We start from the raw sequence: 25688 nt of genomic DNA on the forward strand, positions 1-25688 counted from the left end.
AGGCTGCTGGCTGCTTTGTGTGAGCTGCTGCCTGGGTGCAGCCTCGCTGACTGTGACAATGGAAACTTCTTCAGTTCCCTCCTGACCAGCCCTAGTACAAGGAAGCGAGTTCAGCCCCAGACAAACTTCTCAACTTCCTTCCTGTACTACATTCTGCTACATTGTATACAGCAGCAGCAGCAGCAGCAGCAGCACAGGCTCTGCACAGAGAGAGAGAGGAGCTATGGGCTGCCAGCCTGGGCGAAGAGACTGAGGGACTCTGAAAGCAGGGACTGTGTCACTGGCTGCTGTTATAGGGGACTGAGTGCTGGGGAGGAAGCCCTGCTGCACTGTCCTGGCTAAGGACACTTATCACCCAGGTAAGTGCTGGCTCCATCCTGGGCACAGAGTGGGCAGAACCCTGCAGCGATCACACTCACACACATCTACCTGTGGGGTACATGGTAACATGAGACTTATTTCTCTATCTTGCTTTATCTTCCATGCAAAACAGCATGCACTACAATTCCACCCTGATGTCCCCCTTGCCTGTGGGTAAGGGGGGCATCAGGATGGCATTGCTAATTCCCCATCACATTGCTGGTACAGACACAGGGTTGCTTGCAATCTGGCACTGTTACGTAACTTTACACACAAGGGAAGAGGTTGGGATTTTGCTAAGAACAAGATGATTTTCATGGAAATACTGGAGGCAGCACGTTGGGGGCTGATAGAGCTGCTGGGGGTCCTGTCGCTCCCCCATAAATTATAAAGAACGTGGCCAGTAGCTAAACTTATTTTTAAGGATAATGTGTTTATTTCACTGCAAGAGGTTCTACAGAGTCCGGGGGAAGAGAGGTCCCTAAACCTTGGAAATATGTTTTTACTGATCATTAAATAATAAACTGAATTCAGCAATTTTTACTGACACGCTGGGGGTGATGCAGAATGGTCGCTACGCCAGGTGGCGCAGCGTTGCTTATGTGGATTTGCCCCAAAATTGGGCATACGCAAATGCTCAATCGAAGGAGGGAGAAGGGGGCATTGAGACAGGGGGCGCTGGCATGTAGGCCCAGAACAGAAAAGCGGTGTTGGCGCAAATGCGAACACATTTGCGGGGGAAAAGGTGCAAATGCGCCTGGAGACATATTACATGCGAGAGGTTAATGGCAGGTGCAAATAGATGATGACAGTCATTGGGTCTAGCAAACTGATTGCGATTGCTGGTTTGCCATCATTTTGTTGACACTGATTGGTGGTCTTCATGTCACTCGGGCGCAGATTACACTTTTGCGTTTAAGCAATTTATGATTCTAGTTAGCGAGACGTATATTTAATAAATGGTTTACAACATGGATGTGAGTGGCACAAGAGAGCCTGTGACATGTCCAGGCGTAAACCAGACGCATATGCGGCGGTTGCCGATTGGAGCATAGCTATTCATATAGGTGGAAAATACACCGTTTAGTAATGTGCGTCAAATTTGCATCAATCCCTGTATTTACCTTAAAATGAAAATCTGTTCAGTCTATTTGACATGGGGCGTGTCAGGAATGGCAAATTAGATGTTAATAACCTCACAGTTACAGTACTAGAGCTCAAGTCACTTATGTATTGTATGTTTTGCATGACATTTGGTCTTATCGGTACTATTTTATATGTTAGTTAATATCTTACTTACTAATAAATATATATTTGGTCTTTGACAAAAAATAAAATGGATCGATATTCCTGGCTGTCAGTAAACGTCCTGATATTCAGCAAAATAAAAATAATTGCGACAGCAAAATAAATTGTACTTTATGGTGAAATGTTTCTACCAGCTTTGTGCCCGGCGAGGTGACGTCTATCCAGGTAGATAGATGGATAATCTGCTGATGTTTGTGAATTTATTTATACACTAAGCAGCAATGTGATTTGCAGAACTGCACTAGTCACCGACAATGGGAGGCGTAACTGAGCCAGAAGAAGGGGGACATCATCAGTCTATCGCTACACGAGACATAGACATGATGCGATGACATGTTGCTATGTTACACGGATTGTACACAGAGGTGTAGCGGGCAGCTCTGCATCGTGCAAAGGGCAGGTCTGTAATCTAACCATTGTTCAATAAGACTGGCAAGAAAAGAGTTAAATTGGAATGTGTGAGATAAGTGCCCCTTGGGATTAACCCTTTCTTGCGTTTGCTGTAACACTTTGCAGCCTGCTCTGGAGGCCAATGCACTAATATGGGAGAAATTGCTTCACTCAGAACTCTATAATGCATCTACTAAGCAAAGCGCAGCGCTAAGTAACGTACAAACCGCGCAAACTGGGCCCTTAGTACTCATCCCACAATGATGCAGGATAATGAATAAAACAAACAATGAATCTGGATATATGTTACACACTGAACAAATGAAAAGAAGACGCACTATGCTTCCCAAAAAAACTGCGCAGAGTTTAAGCGATTGCACTGCGCAATAGGTTGGGGCCCAGATAGTTTCATGGCACGTTTTATGTAGCGCTGTGATGGCCATTTTTAATCACACAGGGTCTTATGCTGCATACACACGGGACAATTTTCCTGAACGATAACGATATCGTTCATATCGTTCATTTTTATGCAGTGAACGATCGACCAACGATGCGCGTTCCCAGATGAGCGATAATGATAACGTTCATCGTCCGTACATGCAGGCCAACTTGGACGATATCGTCAACTTTGCCTGTTGAGAGATGTGACAGGATGACTTCACTGACAGATATCTTTCATGTCATTGGTGGTACAGATCGTACTGTGGGCCTGATTCAGAGCCGCTCGTAAGAGGCCGCTCGTTCGCTCCGAGCGATGTTCGCACAACTGCGCATGCGTATGGGTTGTAATACGCATGCGCGAACCAGTCATTGCGGTCGGAAATTGTGTGCTCGCAAAATAGCGAATGCCTGCTAATATGAGTGACAGAATGAGGCGTTTGTGGGTGGTAACAGGGGAAGGTGCTTGAAAACAGGGAGTGGTGATCCGAACGCAGGCGTGCCAAACGGTCAAAACGGGCGTTTTAAGGGTGTGCATAATTAATACAGCAGCATCATTGACCACGTCACTTGGTTGTTTCTTAGCCTGAACTGTTCGCATGATTGCAGTAGGAAAATCCAACCACAAGCACTGCGAGCAGTTCAGACGCCTTTCGATGTACTCGATTAATCTAGTAAATAGCGGAGATGACGTAGGATGCGAGCGGCCAGGGGGCGTGTTTACAAAATAGCGAGCGCATGTTTCGTTCGCTCGCTCAGACATAGAGGCGTCAACAGACCGCAAAGAGCGAGCGCTCAATTTAAATAGCCGGCCCCTTTTTCTGAACGAGCGAGCGCAAATAGCGTCCGGCTCTGAATCAGGCCCTGTGTGTATACAGCTTAATACAGTGGTGCGCGGTTCATGCCCGGCTGCGATTTCTTGCGGATTTTGGCGAATATGCGAATGTCAGCTTGAGCATTCCTCTTGTGTACTTCTGTGCGACGGACTGGGCAGAAATCACCTCCTGTCACTTTACAGGCTGTGGGGCCCATTTATCTAGGAGTTTTATTATATGCCACGAGTTTTGAAATGATAACTGGTGCTCTAGCCAATCGGCTCCCAACTGTTATTTTTCAAATAGATGACAGCTGGGAGCTGATTGGCTGGAGCATCGTTATCATACGCAATGAGTTTTAAAACTCGCTGCGTATGATAAAACTTGTTGATCAATGAGCCTCTGTGTTTGAAAAATGACAGGAGCGTATTGGTTGGTACTTTATCTCTCTCAACTTTATCTCTTTCCAGACTTAGTACATCGTGAGTGTAGGACTTACCATGGACATCGCTGTTTGTGTGCTCAGGTTCTGTCCCGCACACTTCTGCTTACTGTATGGACCTTTTTCATAGGGATCATCGATCCTTATTCTTAGCTCCTTTGTGGACGCGTTGCCCTGCGCTTTCTGAGCATTCAGGGCCTGATTTTGGGTTGCACGCAGTTGCGAATGCGGAGGGTTTTTAGTGGTCTTTAGCAAACTGTGCAAGCGTCACGGCCTGCATACGCCAGTTAAAGCAGTTTTGAGGGATTCCGAATCGTACGTATCTCGGATGCTTCTCGCTTATGGCTGGATCAGTGTTATTATATGGCGACGGGAGCGGTAACGAGCGTTTCCACGTGCAATAAGTTTGCCATGGGTGGGTACCCCTGGGTTGTGTCCAGTGGCGGCTCCAGGGGTGGGGCTGCAGCGCAGTCCAAAATTCAAATAGGGGAACCACACCAACTGCCAGTGGCATTTGGGGTGGCAGTTGGTGTGTTTCATCTATTTGAATTTTGGACTGTGCTGCAGCCCCACCCCTGGAGGCACCGCTGGTTGCGTCCTATCCTGGGGTGAGTGTATACGGAGATCCGTCAGAGTCGTATCCCCTGCTCCAGGGCTAGGGCTGGAACGAATGCAGATGACCGGGATGGCGGCTGCTCTCACAGCTGACGGGCCTGGGGGTGGTGCCGTCACCTAGATGCGCTCGACTCTGAATACCGGCGGATTATCTCAAGCGACTTCCGATCGCAGGATGCGGCTGAAGTTGAGACTGCACTACGTGTGATCCAGAATCTGGAGAGGGGTTGGGGTAATCTGTGCCCCTCTTTGGCCATTGGTCCTAATCAAAATGCGAGATAGCCTAATGGATGGTCCGGCTATGGTCACTAGGTAACACTCTACCTGTACACTTTCTCCGGTAAGTGGCGCTGATGCAGAGTGGTGGACCGTAGGTGGAAGCTGACATTTGTTTTTTTTATCTGCCCTATTTTTCCAGCAGGATCCAATTTATTAGGGAAAAAAATCTGCCTCCTGGTGTCTTCTTGGAAACCCCCCCCCCAAAAAACAACATTTAGCATAGGGATCAGTGATCCCTATCCCGATGTCAGTTAGTCTTCTGTTTATGGCATGATGTTTTTGAAGACTTTAGACATGTTACATTCTGCCCTGTGGATTATGGGCCTGACTCATTACCGATCGCAACTGCGAATGCAATAGCAATTACTCACGCAGTTCCACTGCGATAATATGCTAATCCATTGCGATCGCTATGCCGTCACAGCACAACATAAGGACGCCCGCTTTACCTTACACACATCTGTAATCCTTAGCAAGACTGCGAAACCATCAGTAACAGTGAGTACCATCGCAGCCTCACGCACAGTGGCACAAGCTCTGACTTTACTCAGGAATTGCTAATTGCACGCCTGCGTTTCGCTGATCACCTCCGGTCACCACCCACAAACGGCACTTCCTGTCAATCACCCTGTGATGCAGAGGCGTATCTATAATGGGTGCAGGCTGTGCGGTGCACACTGGCCCCTGGGTTCCGTAGATGGCCCGCACCGCGCACCCTGCACCCATATTATCTAAAACTTACCTCTCCGAGGTCCTGCGTCGGGTCTCTCAGCGCTGCTGAAAATGCTGGAAAATGGCCACCGCGCAGTGTTTTACCCACATGCTGTGAGGAAATCGCCAGGAAACTGGCGGCCACGCCATTTCCCCCGGCGATCTGTGCATGCGCAGTAGACTCTGGGCACACTCTAGTGATGCATCCGCACGCAACAATCGGCAGGTTGTGTGCTTATTAGCAGTTGCGATCCTTGCTGGATCAGGCCCAATGTGTATCCTAAAAATCTCCGACGTTCCCTCTTTCTGGAAAGGAGCAGGTTATGGCTCTTTGTTACGTACTTTGGGTCGCCCCTGACAGGTCCCCTGTATATTACGCTAAACTACGTAGAGAAGACTACCGGGCATTAACTCAACCGGTTATGCAGATGATATAAACTGGTTACCTTATCTGACATCAGGGTTTATTAGAACTATTTTGGTTCACAAGGAACTTCGTAGTGCTGGAGTTTTTTGTTTATGAAACAAGTGCCAGCTGCTGGGGAATTCCTGGTATATCCTGCGCGGGCATAGCTCTCCGCAATACAAACATTAAGTCCTTGTGATAGAACCATCAAACTGGTTCTACCAGTGGTGAGCTGCCAAATTTTAGGTTAGTGTTCTGTGACTGATGAGGGAGAAGACCAGCTATTTCATTTAATGTTCTAAAGGTGGAAATTCTAATAATCTTACAGGTTTATACCTCAGTTTACTACATTTAATTTTGAGCTTCTAAAAATGAGGGCGTTACTGTACCGATATTATATTCCTTGGCCACCCAGATACGTCTTCAGGTTATTTTCTGTTGATGCCAGGTAATGAGCCTTCCTCGAAAATATGCAAATGTTGCAGCCGCCTGTTTTTAAAAACGAGATGCCCACTGGCGCTTCCACAACTCCAAGCGACTGATTAGAAGGTGGGCGCCAGTGCATTCGTAGCTTTAATCCTGTACGCAGCGTGTGTGTGAAAATACGCTAATGCATTCAGCTGCCTGGAAATGTATTGAGACGCCAAATGGCGGATTTAACGCAGGGGTTGCAGATCCTGCGATAATCGACCATCTCAGTAGCCCACTGGTTGTGCAGATTTGGCGCGGAAGCTGAGACACTGGCGCCAAATGTTCTGTGTATGGGCTCTCGATAGTATAATGAGACACCCCCCCAAAACGGCTGCGTTTTTGCCGCCATTCCCCGTAACTGTTCCCAAATGGTTCCTGAAAGTCAATCACTTTGCAAAGAAATCCCCACTGCGAAGCATCGTCGCTAAGGAACCTTGACGCGTGCACAGTGCGACCGTGACACGTGCTCAGTTGGCCGATAATCGCTCAGTGGCGTAAATAGTGGCATCACGTCTAAATGTGAATCAGGCCCAGTTTACAAAGACTCAGCAGTGGTCGGAGATCAAACGATAATCGGCCTTCTGAGTAACCCTGTGGTCCGCGCAGGATGGGCAGCGGGACTGATGAGCCGGAGCCATTTATACTGCATACGGGATCGTAGTCACAGGCTGAAAAAATGCCCCGAAAACGGTCGCACCACCCCTGATTTTGAGTCGCCGCCCCTTGTTCCTGCCCCCAAACGCATCTCTGCTTGCCAACCACTTTGCAAATAAATCCTTACTGCGAGCGACAATGAAAATGAAGCTTGATGCATACGCAGTTAAATATCGCCATTGCGTCCATGTCTGGATCAGGCCCTCAGTTTGCACTTAAACTATAAGTGTGGTTTGCGTTTGAACCCCCTCCCCCCAAAAAAACCAAAAGAACCAATTTGTGGTTGGTTGGATAAGTTTGCGTCCAAATCTTCATGCATGGCAAATCACCATCATCATTTTGTGACTTGCGCCCGTGGTCCATCACCCGCAAGTTTCTCATCTCGTGAGATGCCCATATGTGCCAGTGCCCCAGTCTTCATAAGTCACATCTGCCTCAACACGTCCTCACCGTGATTTAACCATGCTCAACCCCCACCCCCCATCCTTCCTCCTATTCGCCTCTTCCATCGCAGAAAGCCGCAAGTGGTCGTAAGGGCAAGATGCGTCTTACTTATATAATGGGCTAAAAACATGAGTGGTGCTTTGTGAGCAAAATGAGTATTTCACGCAGATAAAACGTGCGTTTCCCCCACTAGCTGCTAAGTGTTATATATTATATCTAATCTCGCTATCTCGGGTGTCCAGCGTGAAATCTGAGTGACAGTAGGAGAATGTAAAATGAATAACCATAGACCTGTGCCCAGATCTGCTAACGTCATCCTCATTTGTAACATTATGTCCTCATTCAGAGCCGTTCGCTATTTGCGGTCGTTCGTTTAAAAACAAGGGGTGGCTATTCAAATGATCCGTACGCACATTGCAGTCTGTTCACACCTCTAAGTCTGAACGAACGAGCAAAACATACGCTCGTTTATTTGTTAAAAACGCCCCCTGGCCGCTCGCACCATACGTCATGTCCGCTATTTATTAGATTAATCGAGTACATCGACCAGCGTATGAACTGCTCGCTATTCTTGTGGTTGGTGTTTGCTACCACAAATTTGCGAGCAGTTCTGGCTATAAAATAACCCAGTGACGTGGTCAATGACGCTGCTGTTTTAAATATACACACCCATAAAACGCCCGTTTTGACCTTTAAGCACGCCTGCGTTCGGATCTCCACTCCCCATTTTCAAGCACCTTCCCCTGTTACCACCCACATACGCCTCATTCTGTCACTCAAAATAGCAGGCACTCGCTATATAGCGTACAAACGATTTTCGGCCGCACTGACTGGTTCGCGCATGCGTACTAAAAACCGTACGCATGCGCAGATGTGCAAACATCGCTCGGAACGAGCGTACTGCCGCTAACGAGCGGCTCTGAATGAGGGCCATAATGTCCCTATTTTTCCTCATTATTTTACTATTGCAGTATAAGATGAAACAAACTAGTTGATTAATCAACGTTAAATGTGATAACATTGATTATAACATCGATTAATCATTCCAGCCCCGGCTGTAGAATATCAAAAAGTGAAATAAATAGGAGACAAATGCTAGAATAACTTACGTAGCTCAGCCAATTGGAAATAGTTACACAAGTAATTAGATTTTATGTACGGAACTGGATATTGCCCATGCAGCCTGCTCCTCGTTACTTTGCAGTATCTTCCTAATCGTTAACACAAATTAACTCCCACGGAGACTCATCTTTAAGACATTTGTAAGAACTCTTCGCTTTCATGTGCATATACGGAATTAAGGAGTGAGTTACAGATGTGTCCACGTACATCTATCCTCCATGTGCTACAAGTCGCATGAACGCCGTGCGGCACGGTAGCACTGAGCGTATTTTCGTGCAGCTTTTTCCCTTAAAAAGTGTGACTTATTCGCAAAGCGAAGCGTTGGACGCACGAGCAGCTTCTGCTGATGTAAACGATGGGTATGCCTATATTCTGTGTGCGACTGCGGCTGCATCTGCATGCGAAACGCTGCGTTACAGTGTGACAGCCGCTGATCGCGTTGCGTATAAGACGCATTAAAAAGTTGCATGAAAAAAAGACGCTTGACGCTACCGAGTCGCAGCATGGCTCACTAAGTGCTGTTTAACGTGGCCAGATGTGTGTGTACCAGGGGCGTATCTATAATGGGTGCAGGGTGTGCAATGTACACGGGCCCCCGGGTTTAGGTGGGGCCCGCACCGCACACCCTGCACCCATATTACTTAAAACTTACATCTCCGAGGTCCTGTGCCCGCCGCAACCATTTTTCCGGTGTTTTGCGCATGTGCAGTAGACTCAGGGCACACTCCAGTGCCCAGAGTTTACTAATGCTCCGGTAGCTGGCCATCCGCATCAGTCGGCTGCCGGCCGCCAGGCAGAGAGGAGGGGGCCCCGGTCGGGAAATTCACACGGGCCCCCTATTCTCTAAAGACGCCCCTGATGTGGACACATCTGTATATATGCCGGAGGTGGGCATGCTATGGCACCTCAGCGGCTGTGGAACTACAAGTCTCAGCATGCATTAACAACAAACATCAGCATGAGGTTCTCGGCTACCTGTGTAGTCTGTGTATTTAGGGCAGCCTCGCCTTTGCAAACAACTATACATAATCCCGATAACATTTTTATATATTTTATACATATTATGCTTGTAGATTCATTTTAAATATGTATATGTATGTACAGTATATGCAGGAAATAAACAGATATAAGAAGAAATACTGTAAAAAGTCTTAGGGGTAAATTTACTAAAGTGAGAGTTTTTAGAAGTGAGTTTAAAAGTGATGTTGCCCATAGCAACCAATCAGATTCTACTTAACATTTAACTAGCACCTTCTAGAAGATAATAGCTAGAATCCTATTGGTTGCTATGGGCAACATCACTTCTAAAACTCACTTCTAACAACACTCACTTTAGTAAATGTACTCCTTAAAGTAAAACCGTGTTATGTGGGAGGAAATATGTCAAAGAGAATTGACCGGGGACTGTGGCTGGAAATTAGGGATATTTTGGTAACTATGTTATGAGATAATTGAATCTGTGAACATTTTCACCGACACCTCATTGCGGGCTCGTTCACACCTGTGCGCTGTCAGTGCGCCCCTCAGCTGTGAGATAACACCTCAAACGTGTGAGAGGCAATAATCATCCGCAACATACCAGCAAAAATATATTGTGATTGGCAATGCCTAGCACATGTAAATACATTGTTAGACATTTCAAGTCCTGTCATATACTGGGGAGATGTATCAAATCTTAGAGAAAGATAAAGTGAAGTTGCCCATGGCAACCAGTCAGCTTCTAACTGTCATTTTATTGACTGTCCTAGATAAATGACAGAAGCCGATTGGTTGCAACTTCTCCACCTTATCTCTCTCGAAGGTTTGATACATCTCCCCCTAAGGTAGGAAAACGTTTGCATATATGTTTGTGACTGTTATTATAAGTTTTTTTTTATTATAGAAGGCAAATTGTATTTTATGTTTAGTGGCTATTTACGTAGAAAGCGCTCACGGAACTATGGGGCTGATTCAGAGCCGCTCGTAAGCGGACGCTCGTTCGCTCCGAGCGATGTTTGCACAACTGCGCATGCGTATGGGTCGAAATGCGCATGCGCCAACAAGTCATTGCGGTCGGAAATCGAGCACTCGCAAAATAGCGAGTGCCTGCTAATTTGAGTGACAGGATGAGGCGTTTGTGGGTGGTAACAGGGGAAGGTGCTTGTAAAACGGGGAGTGGAGATCCGAACGCAGGCGTGCCAAACGGTCAAAACGGGCATTTTAAGGGTGTGCATAATTAACAAAGCAGCGTCATCGGCCACGTCACTTGGTTGTTTCTTAGCCTGAACTGTTCGCATGTTTGCGGTAGGAAAATCCAACCACAAGCACTGCGAGCAGTTTAGACACCTTTCGATTTACTCGATTAATCTAATAAATAGCGGAGATGACGTAGGATGCGAGCTGCCAGGGGGTATGTTTACAAAATAGCGAGCGCATGTTTCGTTCGCTCGCTCAGACATAGAGGCGTCAACAGACCGCAAAGAGCGAGCGCTCAATTTAAATAGCCGGCCCCTTTTTCTGAACGAGCGAGCGCAAATAGCGTCCGGCTCTGAATTAGGCCCTATGTTATAAAGCAGTAAAACGTAAATGGTGACCCAGGGGGAGGGGGAGGTTCTCTTTAAAAGCTAAGTATCTACTATGGTCCCACCCTTACGTGACATATTTGGTTATACAGTATGATCTGCACTCTCCGTGATACAAAGACTGCTGACATTTCTGGCATGGTTCTACAAGTCTCTTCCTGTACCCTGACATCATATATTGTTATATAATTACTGATATTAAGCGCTGAGCAGGTACGTGCCCTTTGTCAGTGCTGAGACATATTCCCCACCTGCTGACAACCTGTTTCACCCCCATTAGAGCTCCTGAGATACAGAGTAATGTTTTCAGTTCAGCTGCCGAAGTTCTGCAGAATTCACAAAGGGAGACTTATCAGGCTTCTTCCATTGCAAAGGACAAAGGTATAAGAAGAATTGCAGTGACTTGATATTCTCATTAATTGTCCTCATTGTTTCATTATAACAATAATAAAGGAACTCCTATTGCTGGGAGTTGCATTATTAATTGATGTTTAAAGCGGCAAACAAGGTCGCTGGAAAAGCCACCTCAGAGCTAATTAGGTCCCTTTATTTTAACCGATGTACGGGAGCAATGTGATAGTACCAGAGAAATGCCAGAATGTTGATACAAATATAACAGAGTTTTGGGCTAGAACCGAGGGCGCATAAACTTCTAGTCAGGGATAGAGGGGTTAATAAAGTTAAGGGGGTGTTGGTGTTTGTTTGACAGTGGGTCGGCAGCTGTGATAGGATGAGAGGTTAGGGGGCGTGTTATGTGAGAGGGTGTGGTGATAGGATGAGAGGTTAGGAGGCGTGTTATGTGAGAGGGTGTGGTGATAGGATGAGAGGTTAGGGGGCGTGTTATGTGAGAGGGTGTGGTGATAGGATGAGAGGTTAGGGGGCGTGTTATGTGAGAGGGTGTGGTGATAGGATGAGAGGTTAGGGGGCGTGTTATGTGAGAGGGTGTGGTGATAGGATGAGAGGTTAGAGGGTGTGTTATGTGAGAGGGTGTGGTGATAGGATGAGAGGTTAGGGGGCGTGTTATGTGAGAGGGTGTGGTGATAGGATGAGAGGTTAGGAGGCATGTTATGTGAGAGGGTGTGGTGATAGGATGAGAGGTTAGGGGGCGTGTTATGTGAGAGGGTGTGGTGATAGGATGAGAGGTTAGGGGGCGTGTTATGTGAGAGGGTGTGGTAATAGGATGACAGGTTAGGGCGCGTGTTATGTGAGAGGGTGTGGTGATAGGATGAGAGGTTAGAGGGTGTGTTATGTGAGAGGGTGTGGTGATAGGATGAGAGGTTAGGGGGCGTGTTATGTGAGAGGGTGTGGTGATAGGATGAGAGGTTAGGGGGCGTGTTATGTGAGAGGGTGTGGTGATAGGATGAGAGGTTAGGGGGCGTGTTATGTGGTAGGGTGTGGTGATAGGATGAGAGGTTAGGGGGCGTGTTATGTGAGAGGGTGTGGTGATAGGATGAGAGGTTAGGGGGCGTGTTATGTGAGAGGGTGTGGGGAATCTGATGTTGTAAAATCTGCATCTTGAATTTGATCTCCCACCCTTCCTCCCCTATTGCGTCTTGTGTCGGCTTTATTTCATAGCAGGGAAAAACCGGCAATATTGAATCGTCCATCTTGCGGCAGTATGAGCGGTGCGCACCCCTTCAATGCACTGATAGGCTGATTCCACCCTATTGGGGTCAGCGGCTCCTCTCGACTGAGCAGGATGAATGGTGCGTTGGCATGAGTGTTGGGTCCGCATCACTTGCTTTGAAAGGGATAGTTGGCCCTTGCAAGTTTTAAGTTCACACTTACCCTTGTCTGGGATAGTTGGCCCTCATAAGTTGTGATATCCTTTTGGCCTAAGACAAGTGGATGCTGGATGTTTGCCGTTCTTTCTCCTGCCACCATACCTACCATGTAACTAAATAAAGCTGACCACTTGTTTTTTAAATGGCATAACTTCGTCTCGTGTGTTTATTTTAATTAAGTATAGTTTAAGTTTATGGGTCACATCTATCATCTGACGATAGAAAGTTTATGTGTTACTGCAAATATCCCCGATACCGATACTTACTGTAGGCTGGTTACACATCAGAACGACTTATATCCCAGGTGACCCTAGGCTCGATGAAACGATATAGCGGTCCGCCATAGACACTGTGTGATTGCACAATATAGCCTTCCATCCTCCACCTACCTGCACGCCGTCAGCGTCGTCCCCCCATTTGGCGCGCGGCACATCCGACAGGGCAACGTCGCTGACGACATATGCACACCCGATTGTGCGTGCACATTAGACGATATGTCATTCCGATCCGTGTCAGAATTATATATTGTCCAAATATATCGTCTAATGTGTACGGGGCCTTACACGTTTTAATTCGTCAGACAATTTCTGTTTACAGGGGATCAATCATTAAAAACAATTAAGGCTTAGGGCGGAATTGAATTAGGCGCGGTAATTTACCGTATGTGGAAAAGGGTGTAAGCCTCGGGCGCTGTTGAATTACAACCCCCTTTTCCTTGTGCAGTAAAATTGCGCCTAATGCGCGTTAACCCATAGGTTCCGGATATGTACACACAGCTATGGGTTAACGCGTTCGTGGCACCTGTCACAAGGGCACTTATTTCTGTTCAGGCCACCCTCTTTGGTGCCTAACTCTAACCCCCCCCCCAAGTGCCTGAATCTATCCTCCCCCTCCCTGCACCCTAAACATAACCCTCTCTCCTTAGTGCCTAATCCTAATCTCCCCCCTAGTACCTGAACCTAACCTCCCCCTCCCTGCACCCTAACCCTCCCCCTAGTGCCTAACCCTAACCTCCCCCCCAGTGCCTGAACCTAACCTCCCCCTCCCTGCACCCTAACCCTCCCCCTAGTGCCTAACCCTAACCTCCCCCCAATGTCTGAACCTAACCTCCCCCTCACTGCACCCTAACCCTCCCCCTAGTGCCTAACCCTAACCTCCCCCCCAATGCCTGAACCTAACCTCCCCCTCACTGCACCCGAACCCTCCCCCCCTAGAGTCTAACCCTGACCTCCCCCCAATGCCTGAACCTAACCTCCCCCTCACTGCACCCTAACCCTCCCCCTAGTGCCTAACCCTAACCTCCCCCCCAATGACTGAACCTAACCTACCCCTCACTGCACCCTAACCCTCCCCCTAGTACCTAACCCTAACCTCCCCCCCAATGCCTGAACCTAACCTCCCCCTCACTGCACCATAATATAACCCTCTCTCCTTAGTGCCTAATCCTAACCTCCCCCTAGTGCCTGACCATAACTCCCCCTCCCTGCACCCTAACCCTCCCCCTAGTGCCTAACCCCTAAACCTAACCCTCCCCCCTACCCTGCTACTTATCTTCAGTATCCTGGCGGTCGGGATGCCTGCGCCGGGATTGTGAGAGGTGTCAGGATTACGGCGCCGGTAATATCAGCGCCGGCATCCCGGCCACGTGGAACATGGAAAGCAGAACTGCAAACAGTGAAATACATATTTCTGTTTTATTTAATATGCCTTAGTATTTTAATTTTTTTTGTAAATATTCCTATAAAAAACAAGCGGTTACCTTTTACTTACACCATCTGACGTAGATCTCCCTGTGCGCTGTGGGGCTGCTGTAATGTACATTACTCAAATAAAAACATTCACAAAAATTGCGTTTACATGCAAAGTGTCTCTAGATGCAGGTGACGTACAGAAGCTCCATCTTTCACCTGCGCTATATTAGGCGCAAATAACACACCTCCTAACTTGCGTATTTGCGCTTCTGTGCTGGTCTATGTGGGCTCGATTTGCGCGACCTCAATATAAATTTTGCGTACAGGAGAACCTCATTCCACTCCAGCCCTTTCTGTCGCATGGATCGATGCGTCCATATTGCGCGTAGCTCATTTTCTGAGCAAACTCATTGTGAACTCGCGCATGGTCTGCTGCGCAAATGTTCAGCCCACATATGCGTAATTGAGGAACAGGCTTTTTCCATGCTGCAATTTGCGCAGGAGAAAACATGTAAACTACAGTATATTGGTATCTCAACTGGGCCACTTAGAGTACATTAATCTGGGACGGTGGGGAAGAGATTTTGCTGCACACAGCTCACTTACACACTTACACACTCAGCAGCTTGGCTGGTGTAAATGCTTCCATGGTGCGTGCATGTGCACGAATGCACACACTTTTATATATATTTATTATTTATTTATGATCAGTTATTTATATAGCGCACACATATTCCGCAGCGCTTTATAGAGAATGTTTGGCCATTCACATCAGTCCCTGTCCCAGTGGAGCTTACAATCTATGGATCTGATTCAGACCCACTCGCTAGGATGCGTTCGCTCGCAGCTAGCCAGTTTTTGCATTGTGTGTGTGCATACGCATCGCAGTGTGCGTGCGCGAACCAGTGCGAGAGAAGGGGAAGCGTTCACTTGCTGCGTATAGACAGCCCAGCAGAGTGAGTGACAGGAGAAGCCGTTTGTGGGTGGTGACAGGGGAGAGTGGAGGTGTGGACGCAGGCGTGCCTGAGCGTCTTAACGCCGTTTCAGAGGTGTACAGAATTTAGAGACAGCGTCATAGTACACGTCACCTGGCTGGTTTTTACACTGAAGTGCTTGCAGTGCTTGCGGTAGGGTATGGTCAGCCACAAGCGCTGCAATCGCATCCGATGGTACTGATGGTTGCATACACTTCCTGAAGATGACGTGCGCAAGTGGACGTCTCAAGACAGGCTGGTATGCGTCTGCATACACAGAGCAATCGCTCGCCAAGACATAGTGGCCATGCGATCGCCTGCCTTCCCAAATTTGCATGTGCATCGCGCGGGCGAGAGCATCGAGCGAGCGGGTCTGAATGGGGTCCTATATTCCCTACCACATGCTCACACACAAACACGCTAAGGTTATTTTTTGTTGGGAGCCAATTAATCTACCAGTATATTTTTTGGCATGTGGGAGGAAACCCATGCAAGCACAGGGAGAATATACAAACTCCACACTGTTAGGGACGTAGTGAGAATCGAACCCACGACCTCAGTGCCGTGAGGCAGTGATGCTAACCATTACACCAACTGTGCTGCCCATATATATATATATTATTTATTTATTATTATTATTATTTTTTTATTATTATTATTTTTATTTATTTTTAGTTTTTATTATTATTATTTTTTCGTATTATTTTTATTTATTTTTAATTTTTTTTTTATTATTTTTTTTTCTTATAGGCAAACTTTTTTCTCTTTAAAAGCTGCTGTCTCGTGCTGTACTTTGCATGTGTGATTATACAGTGTTCTCTGCATTCCCTGTGACATGAACGTTGCTCACATTTCTGACATGGCTCTGCAAGCCCGTTCCTGTACCTCTACAACGCAGGTACTAAGTGCTGGGCAGGTACATGCAAATTGCAAAGGCGATACCTTTTGTCAGCATGATCTGGTCGTCTACTCCTGTAGCTTCAGACTCTTTTTTTTTTTTTTTTATGACCTCTTGCTTAGTCAAAACAGATAGTCGCCCAGTGCCAGAGCTTAGTAATTTACATTTTCCTCTCTCTTTTCTCATTTACAGCTGATTTGTTTATGGAGGTTTGGGCCGGAGACCAGCTCATTTCGTCTCTGCAGAGCTTTCCAAGCAATGTTGTTAAGTCATTGGGATACCTACACGTGAGCCCCTGGTGCACGGCGAGCGCTGCGTCTATAGCTCCCGTCCGCACAGTACTATGGCTGTATATTGCTATGCCCTGAACAGCTTGGTTATGATGAATAACAGCGGTGTGACGAAGACGAGCCAGAGACCAGTGCTGCCTGTGCCGGAGAGACGAAGTACCTATTGCCCACTGTTGGTCCGGCCATCGCTGCCGCTCCACAGCCCCGGGCCATCTAGTCCTGGGATCACTCCTAGGAGCAACAACTCTTTCGTTTTCCCTGATTCGGGAGAGAGACCTACGTCTAGAAGTCGCAGTCCAAGTTGGAATGGCAGAGATGGGTATTCGCCGAGAATGCCCAGGGCTGGGAGGTGCCCCTCCCCACTTCGACTTTACGGTGGTAATGTGGGAGAGGCTGTTTCCGTGATCGACTCACGTTCGGGGAACTTGCTGGGGTTTGGGCAGGGTCATGGCTCTGGATCTGGAACGGGACTTGTTGATTCTGAAGAGAAGCGGCGGATATCTCAGATACAGCGGGAGCTTCAGAACGTCCAAGTCAATCAGGTTGTGGGACTTTTTGAAGCTCACATTCAAGCACAAAGCAGCCCAGTTTCCCCTGGGCTCAGAAGTCCTCGTCTGGGCAGTAGGTCCCCTTCACCTATGCGACGCAACAGGCGGGAGGAGACTGTGTTTTGCTTTGGTCATGATACGGGGCACAAAGCATCTTTGCCAAACCAGGAAGGAGCTTTGGTTCCGTCATCTCCATCGGTGGTTGCTAGAGTTCCGACAGTGGTCGCTGCTGGTGAGAAGGACATTTGTAGAACTAACAATGGAACAAATACAGAGCAAACATTCAACGCTTCTATTCAGCTGGAAGCCACCTGCAAGCCTGGCTCACCTGGGATAACTTCTCCGGGACCTATTCCTGCCGTCATAGTGACTGACCATGGGGAGGAACAAGAAGATCAAGCGGACAGCAATAGCCCTAGCATCGGCCCAACTAACTTGCCTAGGAAATTATCATCTTCTTCTGCTTCTTCTACCGGCTTCTCATCCTCTTGGGACGAGTCGGAAGACGACGTGTCCAGCGATCCCGATCGATCCCCAGAAAACAGCACCCCGTTTCTTCAGACCATTGAGCAGAAGCCCAGGGTGGTAAGTGTACATTAAGATAAAATATGATGTTACTCAGATATTTTTTATATCATACAGCTGGGTGCGGTCTACAGTGAGTATTCAAATCGGTATCTGGATGGTCGATAGACAGTAACTAGAAAGACAGTAACTAGATAGAAATGTTTTAAAAATAAATTAAAACGTAGATAAAAAATATATAATTCACAAAAAGAGACAGTAGATATATCGTGCACTGAGGCCCTGATTCAGAGCCGGACGCTCTGACAGAGCGCTCGCTCTGAATCAGGGCTCCTTTTTTATTTTATGGAGCTGCCTCCTGGCCGCTCGCATTGCTGTGGATTGCCACCCACAGCTAATGCGAGCAGCCGGGATGATGGTCGCGATGGTCAAGACCATCGCGACCATCGGGCTTGCGACGAGACCCTTGTGGTAGTCCCCCAAACAGAGCCGAAAGCTCTCCCACTGACATCACTTGTGATGTCAGTGGGGCCGCCCCCCAGACGGTAGGCGTTCTCATGGGAACGCCTCCGTCTCGGCAGAAACCCCCCCCGGCCCGCCCACCAAAGGGGGCGTGCTGTCACTCAACATCGACAGCACGCCCCCTTTGGTATGAGACCCGGAGCTATCCGGGTCTCGCGCATGTGCACCACGGAGCCGGCTCTGTCATGCGCATGTGCACTGGGCCAACATCGAATGAATCAGGCCCTGAGTCCAAGATTTTCAGTTCAGTGAACGATATATTTTTTATCTCCGTTTTATTTTATTTTTAAAACATTTCTTATTTAATAAATGCTTATGTTTGATGTCTAATCATGTCTCATCACGAAAGACGTGAGCTTAAATTAGCTATTGGTTGTATCTGAGCAGCGCCTATGTACAGGTAACAATCCATTTTAGAAAATGTTGCTGTTATTTTGGTACCACTAGGGAAAGCTTTTTACCCTACACGGCCTGCTTACACTCAGAAGCGCCCAGTTTCACATATACACCACATTTTTAGTAACTAGATAGACACCAGAAGTTAGACAGTGAATAGTTTGACAGGGTTAAAAGGTTGACAAGTAATTGGTCGACAGTGCATAAGGTTGACAGAGTTAAAAGGTCGACATGGTCAATAGGTTGACATGCAAATGGTCGACACAAACAAAAACGGTTGACACATGGTTTTTCGTGATTTTTAGGGTTATGGTTAGGCACTTGGCTGAGGGTTAGGGTTAGATTGCGGAAGGGCAGGGTTAGGCACTGGGGGAGGGTTAGGGTTAGGCACTAGGGGGAGGTTAAGGATTAGGGTTAAAATAACAAAAAAAAAACATATCAACTTTTTAACCTTCGCGACCTTTTGTCCCTGTCGACATGTTGCCTGTCTACCTTCTGGTGTCTATCAAATGTCTGTCTATCTAGAATGATACTATCTATCAATTTACACCCATATGAACTGTAGACCTGGAAAATTTGCTGATGTGTTATGTTTTTTATTTTGCTGGTGCTGTTATATCTGTGAATGTGATTTATTTCAATGTATTTTTTATTTTTTTGGATGTTGAATGGCAGATAGTGGATGGGAAAACTTATTTTAGATGTTTAAGTGCTATGTACAAACAAAGGGCAGGTAATTGTATTATCGATTTGCTTTGCTTGTTTAGTTGTTTGGTATTCTGAGGGGATGAGATTAAAAACTCGGGTATGCAAGTTTAAATGGCCGGTACATGGAAATTCACTAAATATAACAAAAGGGGGCTCATTCAAATGGCAGCGATGTACGGGCAATGCCGTTGAATTGCTGTTCTGGCACCCTATATACTTCGCCCCTACATTGTGTATTTTACCTGCAAGCTCCTTGGGGAAGTACAGAAAAATCTACAATGTAATCCTTTTGTATTTATGTGGTTTGTGCGCACTGCGCATATGACACATTGCACCTAAATAAATTGACCCGAACGTGTTTTGTTACTTTCAAAGGTAGTAAGTGGTCATTTTATTTCATTACCCGTGAGGACATTTAGGGGCCTATTCATCATCGAAGGCAGTATTGAACTCGCTGCGAGGTATACTTAAGTATCCAACTCGCAGCGGGGCAAACGTGACACCGGAGCAATTCGGAGTTTGCTGAATATCAGGGGGTTCTATCGGACCCCTGATGATGAATGCCCCGGTAACTAATATATGTGGAAATGTACCGGGCCATTTATCGTATGATGAATAGGCCCCTAAGTGTTTTTTAGCCCCATGGTGCCCCTGTACATCCAGGACTGTTCTCACCCCCGGAAGAGAGCACGCACTGCAGTGCCTGCAGATCCTGGCCTTGGTCTCCAGGGCTAGCGTGTCCCTCGTTCTGCCTGCAGGTGACAGGCTGTGATTGACGAACTCTTCTGCGATACATCTGCCAGGAATGTTAACGCTGGTTCCCAGGGATGAGAGCCTTCATATGGGGCTGCGCTCTTACAGTCACTTACGGAGCGGAGTCCTGTGTTGACGGCACTGGGCATTTTGGGGGATGGGTGCATGGAACCGCTATAATAGCACAGGTGCGTTATAAGAAATAGGAATGGAGGCGCTAATTGCCGTCTGATGTATTTCCCAAGAGGGAGGAAGCATCACAGACCTGTACAATGCACTGAGGGAAAAGTAAGCTGCTCCAGCGCCCTGATTCTGTGAGGCCCCGTCTGTTGTAGCTCTCTAATTTGGGGGCATAGGCTGGTCCAGTGATCTGATTCTGTTAGGCCCCGTCTGTTGTAGTGCTGCAATTTGTGGATGCAGGCTGGTCCAGCGCCCTGATTCTGTAAGGCCCTGTCTGTTGCAGTGCTCTAATTTGGGGGCCCAGGCTGGTTCATTACCATGATTCTGTAAGGCCCCATCTGTTGCAGTGCTCTAATTTGGGGGCACAGGTTGGTTCAGTACCATGATTCTGTGAGGCCCCATCTGTTGTAGCTCTCTAATTTGGGGTCACAGGCTGGTCCAGTGATCTAATTCTGTTAGGCCCCGTCTGTTGTAGTGCTGCAATTTGTGGACACAGGCTGGTCCGGCGCCCTGATTCTGTAAGGCCCCGTCTGTTGCAGTGCTCTAATTTGGGGGCCCAGGCTGGTTCATTTCCATGATTCTGTAAGGCCCCGTCTGTTGTAGCTCCAACTCTAGGGAGAGTCCTGGTGGTTCCGAACTTCTTCCATTTACGGATGACATTTTTTAGACATTCTGAATGTGTCGGCATTTTAACCATACCGACCTAAGGGTCTCATTCAGACCCGCTCGCAAGCGGGTCAATGTTGAGGCCCTGCGCACGCGCAGCTTCCACACTGCCCGTGCGCATGCCCCGGAGCGAGAGAGAAATTCTCTCGCTCCGGGACTCACTACAAAAGGGGCGGCTGTCAATGGTGATCGACAGCTCATCCCATTTTGTAGGTGGGGCGGGGGGGTGGCTGGCTCTGAACAAAGAAGCGGCCGCCCTCATTCAGAGCGAGCGTTCGCATTTTGCGAGCGGCTCTGAATGAGGTCCTAAGTGTATGTAGGCATATTGGTTGTTGACATAATGTCCATGTTGACCTTCCAAATGTCAACTAGTCATGCCACACTTGACAGGGCACTATTACGTGGTTACCCCATGCATGTTCAGAGGAAATAATAATACAATTTTGCACCTGAGACGGGACGGGTTCTTTTCTGCGGGGCAATCGTATTAATTACAGCCGGCGACTAACATCACTGATGCGGACCCATCCCTACCTATGACTGTTGCTACCTGTGCTCTGTAAAATTATCAAAAATCACACATTGTGCTGCTGTGTCTCAGCGGTCTAGTTACTAAGCAGTGTTAGGAGACAGAGTGAAAAGAGATAAGGTGCCAGCCAATCAGCTCCCAACTGTCATCGCTGTGTCTAAAAATGACAGCTGGGAGCTGATTGGCTGGCACCTTATCACTTTTCACTCTGTCTCCTAACACTGCTTAGTAACTAGACCCCCTCAGTTATTTCCCACTGAGGCTCAGCTGCAATCCAATTGTTAGCAATTCTATTGTTGCTACGTTCGGACGCGATTAGCCGCGGGAGCACACATTTATGCTCGCACCCTCTGGAGATGACGAACAAAAAAGTGCCATAAGTCCGAAGTTTTGAACATATCATATGTGCATTAGAGCTGGGCAGCCTGCCTCACCAGTTTCGGTGGAACTGCACATGTCCCAGCATACACTGCCAATTTGTGACATGCTGGGACTTGTAGTACCACAACAGTTGGAAAGTTACAGGCTAACTGACTCTACTCAATGCCGGTGGTAGGAAACTTGTTATACTTGAAGGTTCTCACGGGTGGCCCTGTAAACTTTAAAAGGGCCACATAGTACCCTTAATGTTAGTAATAAATTAGAACAATTACATATATTAATAAAAAAATCCCCATATCTGTAATACTAAAATATCAGCAGTGTTCCAAGCTATAAGAAAGAAATCTGACAATAAAGCAGGAAAGATCCGGGGGCCCTAGGTGACAGCTCGGAGGACCGTACGCGGTCCCAGTGGCCACCTGTTGGTCATCGCTCCTCTAGAAGAAGCAATTTGTGGAAACTGGCGTTCCCCTTCTCTCTGCCCTCTTATATATAATACTTCTGCTGTAAGTAACAATTAGGCTCCCTCCTCTGCAGCACATTTTTAAACAACAGACTTCATACAGTATGTCACGACGAGACGCGTTTTGACCTCTGAGGGGAAACGGTCGGAGAAAAAATAGAATAAGGCTATTTCTGCTCAAACGTATATAAATCTCTCTATATGAAATTGATGCAATGGGTTTTTAAAGTCCTGCCAAACAAAATATACTTCCACACAAATTGGACTCTGGCCTGGAAATGTCTCTTCAATCCGGCGTGCCCTGTCTGTCACAGGAAGTGTAGCCACCGGTATTTTAAAGGGGAAGTATGTCTTTTAAAACTTTTGTTATGGTACATGGTTTTATCCACTGAGATATGCGAAATGGGAGGAGATTCAATTAGCAGCGTGGTTCCATCCGAGCATCATGTGCTACAATGCGTGATATGCGGCAGTAAAACCTTTTTTGCTCACGAACAAGGCATACTTGCCAACTCTCCCTCATTGTCAGGGAGACTCCCTGAAATAGTAGCAATCTCCCTGTCTCCCTGAAGAGTCTAGCAATCTCCCTCATTTCATCCTTACCCCCATTTTGAAGCTGTTATATTAAAAAACAGAGATATATACATTCAAATGGGATCATTAGTGTCATTTCCTTGCATTGGTTATTATAAGGCACAATGATCCCTATAAATTTCTGAATAGTATCTGTGTGTTTCATCAACAAACAGATCTTACTAACTGCTTTTGGGCTGGTTACATTTGGATGTAAGTCAGGTTTAGGACACGCCTCTCAGATTTATCAGTACACGCCCATCACATGTAGGACACGCCTCTCAGATTTATCAGTACACGCCCACTGTAACACGCGCTCATAGGTGCTGCTCTCACAATCTCCCTGAAATGCTTTTTCAAAAGTAGGCAAGTATGAAACAAGGTTCTCCTCCCGTAATCGTCCACAATGTGCCCATGGAACGCGTTCTTATTTGTACTGGAATTACCGTGCGGCGTTAGCTCCTGGGTTAAATGCCCGAATCTATTCAGTTACGGCCCGTGGTAAGCCTGCGAATAGCGTAGAGGGTGCATTTAATTTTTCCTTGCAGCTCCGGACTAGTCGTGGCAGTAATTTGTAATACCTCTGGAACTTAACCCAGGGACTAAAGCTATTCACGGGCTTACCGAGTGCCGTAGATGAATAGCTCCGGACACTTAACCCTGGGGGCTTAAGCTGCGTGGTAAAGCCTGCCGCTACTTACATCTGCCCCTTTGAATATTATTTTGGTTGCTATGTGAGACACACTTTTGGTTTTATAATTTGAGTTGTCTGGGGAAAAATAGTGCTATGTAAATAAAATGATTAATATCACTATAAATATTCTTGCTATTGTTAAGAGATGTGCGGTTCCCGAAATCCGAAATCCACCCAAATTTCGTGAATCCGGTTCTGATCTCCTGAGGAGATCCGGATAAATTCGAGTCGCGGTTCTGAACTTCCCGCGGTTCGGCATCCAGATTTTAAATCCGGATTTCAGGTTTTGAATTGCAAAAATTGCATGATTTTAACTGGTTTTTTTTTTTAAACTTTTTATCATTTAAATAATAAAAAAAAAAAAAACCCAGATCCAAAACCAAACCTAAACCAAATCACTTTAAGGATGTTTTTTTGCGAAACCAAAACACAAAGATGTATCAAGATCCAAAACCAAAACTTGGGGGTCAGCGCACATCTCCACTATTATTATTCATTGAAAGTTCAAGATGCACGTTAACAAACTCATCCAGCGCCTAGTGTGAGACCCCCAGGGCATTAAGGCTTCAACAGTGCGAGGAGAGCAGGGGGGGCCCTTTAAATTGAAACTAAAGTGTGATGTGTCCCTGTTTTCCGGCACTCCAGTGTAGCATCTCTAAGCTGCCCATCCACTAGATGATTAAGTTGGGCGATTGAACGATAACAATATCGTTATCGTTCAGTCGTTTGCAAATCATTTGCAAAAATGTCTAAAACGACCAGCGATGCGCGCTCCCGCTCGTCATTTAGACATCTATCATCGGGGCAAACATGCTGGACAAGGTCAGGTTGAGCATATTTGCAGATGATTGATGCCCCTACACTGACCGACTGCTCGTTCAGTGTAGGCACGTCACAGACTGACAAACGACTGCACCATTACAATGTCGTAATCGTGCAGTAGTTTGCCAGTCTTCTAGTGGATGGGCACCTTTAGACAGAAAATGCAGCTCACATAACGTAGATTGTGCACAAAATTTGTATTTCCTTTCAAGGAGATATTTGTTGAGGTGCTTGGCGTCCTAGGAGGCTTCTGTGTTCTTGCTCCTTGCCTGGGGGGTGTGTGCCGAGCAGCTTTCACGCAGACAGGCCAGCATGCTCCTTGTACTGGTCACATCACTGTGCCAGATGGGCAGCAGGGCACCAGATTTCCAGATGTGCACTTGTTTATTTTCTTGCAGAGTTTTTTTTTTTTTTTCAATATTTTTTTTAATTCAAAGTACAAGATATACCTTTAGTCTCGCGTTCCTGCTCTGTATAACTCGCTCCAGCATACTTATTTCTTGCAACTGAGTGGATTACAGAGAAAAACTCAATTGAACATTCTGAATTATTTATTATATTTGCATGCAGGGTAAATGCTGGCTGCTTTTGCATGTAGCCACAAATGCTGGACAGCTTTATTGTTTCACTACAACTTAGATCTGAGTTATTACACGCCCCTCCCAAACCTTAATCACCCGGCACATTTTACATCTGTGTCTCTACGTGTGGTACAGTAGCTGCGAGTGACTGTGAGACCAGGGGTGTATCTACCCATTGGCCAGGATGGCATTCGCCAGGGGCGCCGGCCAAGGGGGGGCGCCATCCGGGGGTGCCTCCCGTGGCCAGGGGTAGAATCAACACAGGGCCGCTAGGACTGCAGTCCCGGGTACGCCCCTGGGACAGCAGGGATGAGGCGCACATGACGTCATGCGCGCCTTGTTAAAAAATAAAATAAAATAAAAATATTTATTCTATGTACCAGGCAGCCGCTGGCAAGTGATGGCGACTGCCCGGACCTTGACATCTATGAACTTCGGTATGCGATGGCGGCTGCTTGGTAGGTACATAGAATAAAGCTTTTTTTTTTTGTAACAAGGCGCGCGTGACTTCATGACGTCATGTGCGCCTCATCGCTGCTGCTGCACTGAGGAGCCGCCGAGCCACAGGCTGAAGTTTGTAAGTATTTGTGGGCTGCAGGGGGCCGGTGGCTGGATGATGGGGGCCAGGGACTGGAGCCGGGGGCTGGACGCGTGGGGCCAGGGACTGGAGCAGGGGGGGACAGGGACTGGAGCC

General features: G+C 47.1%; 1 protein-coding gene across 2 annotated transcripts in view; it reads left to right on the forward strand.

Annotated features, from left to right (window-relative positions):
- The window catches only part of LOC148508513 (inositol-trisphosphate 3-kinase B-like), a 135332-nt gene continuing 109644 nt past the window's right edge, over positions 1-25688 (forward strand). The window contains exons 1-2 of one of the 2 annotated variants that reach the window (XM_088444436.1): positions 1-359; positions 16556-17786. In XM_088444436.1, the coding sequence (XP_088300562.1) occupies positions 16707-17786 (1080 nt within the window). In that variant the 5' untranslated portion in view covers positions 1-359; positions 16556-16706. Of the gene's footprint in view, positions 360-16299; positions 16364-16555; positions 17787-25688 lie in introns of those variants that run through there. The other variant, XM_088444437.1, reaches the window with a different exon arrangement.

This window comes from Taudactylus pleione, unplaced genomic scaffold, assembly GCF_031769625.1.
Source record: "Taudactylus pleione unplaced genomic scaffold, aTauple2 ptg000363l, whole genome shotgun sequence".
In the NCBI taxonomy this organism is placed as follows: domain Eukaryota; kingdom Metazoa; phylum Chordata; class Amphibia; order Anura; family Myobatrachidae; genus Taudactylus; species Taudactylus pleione.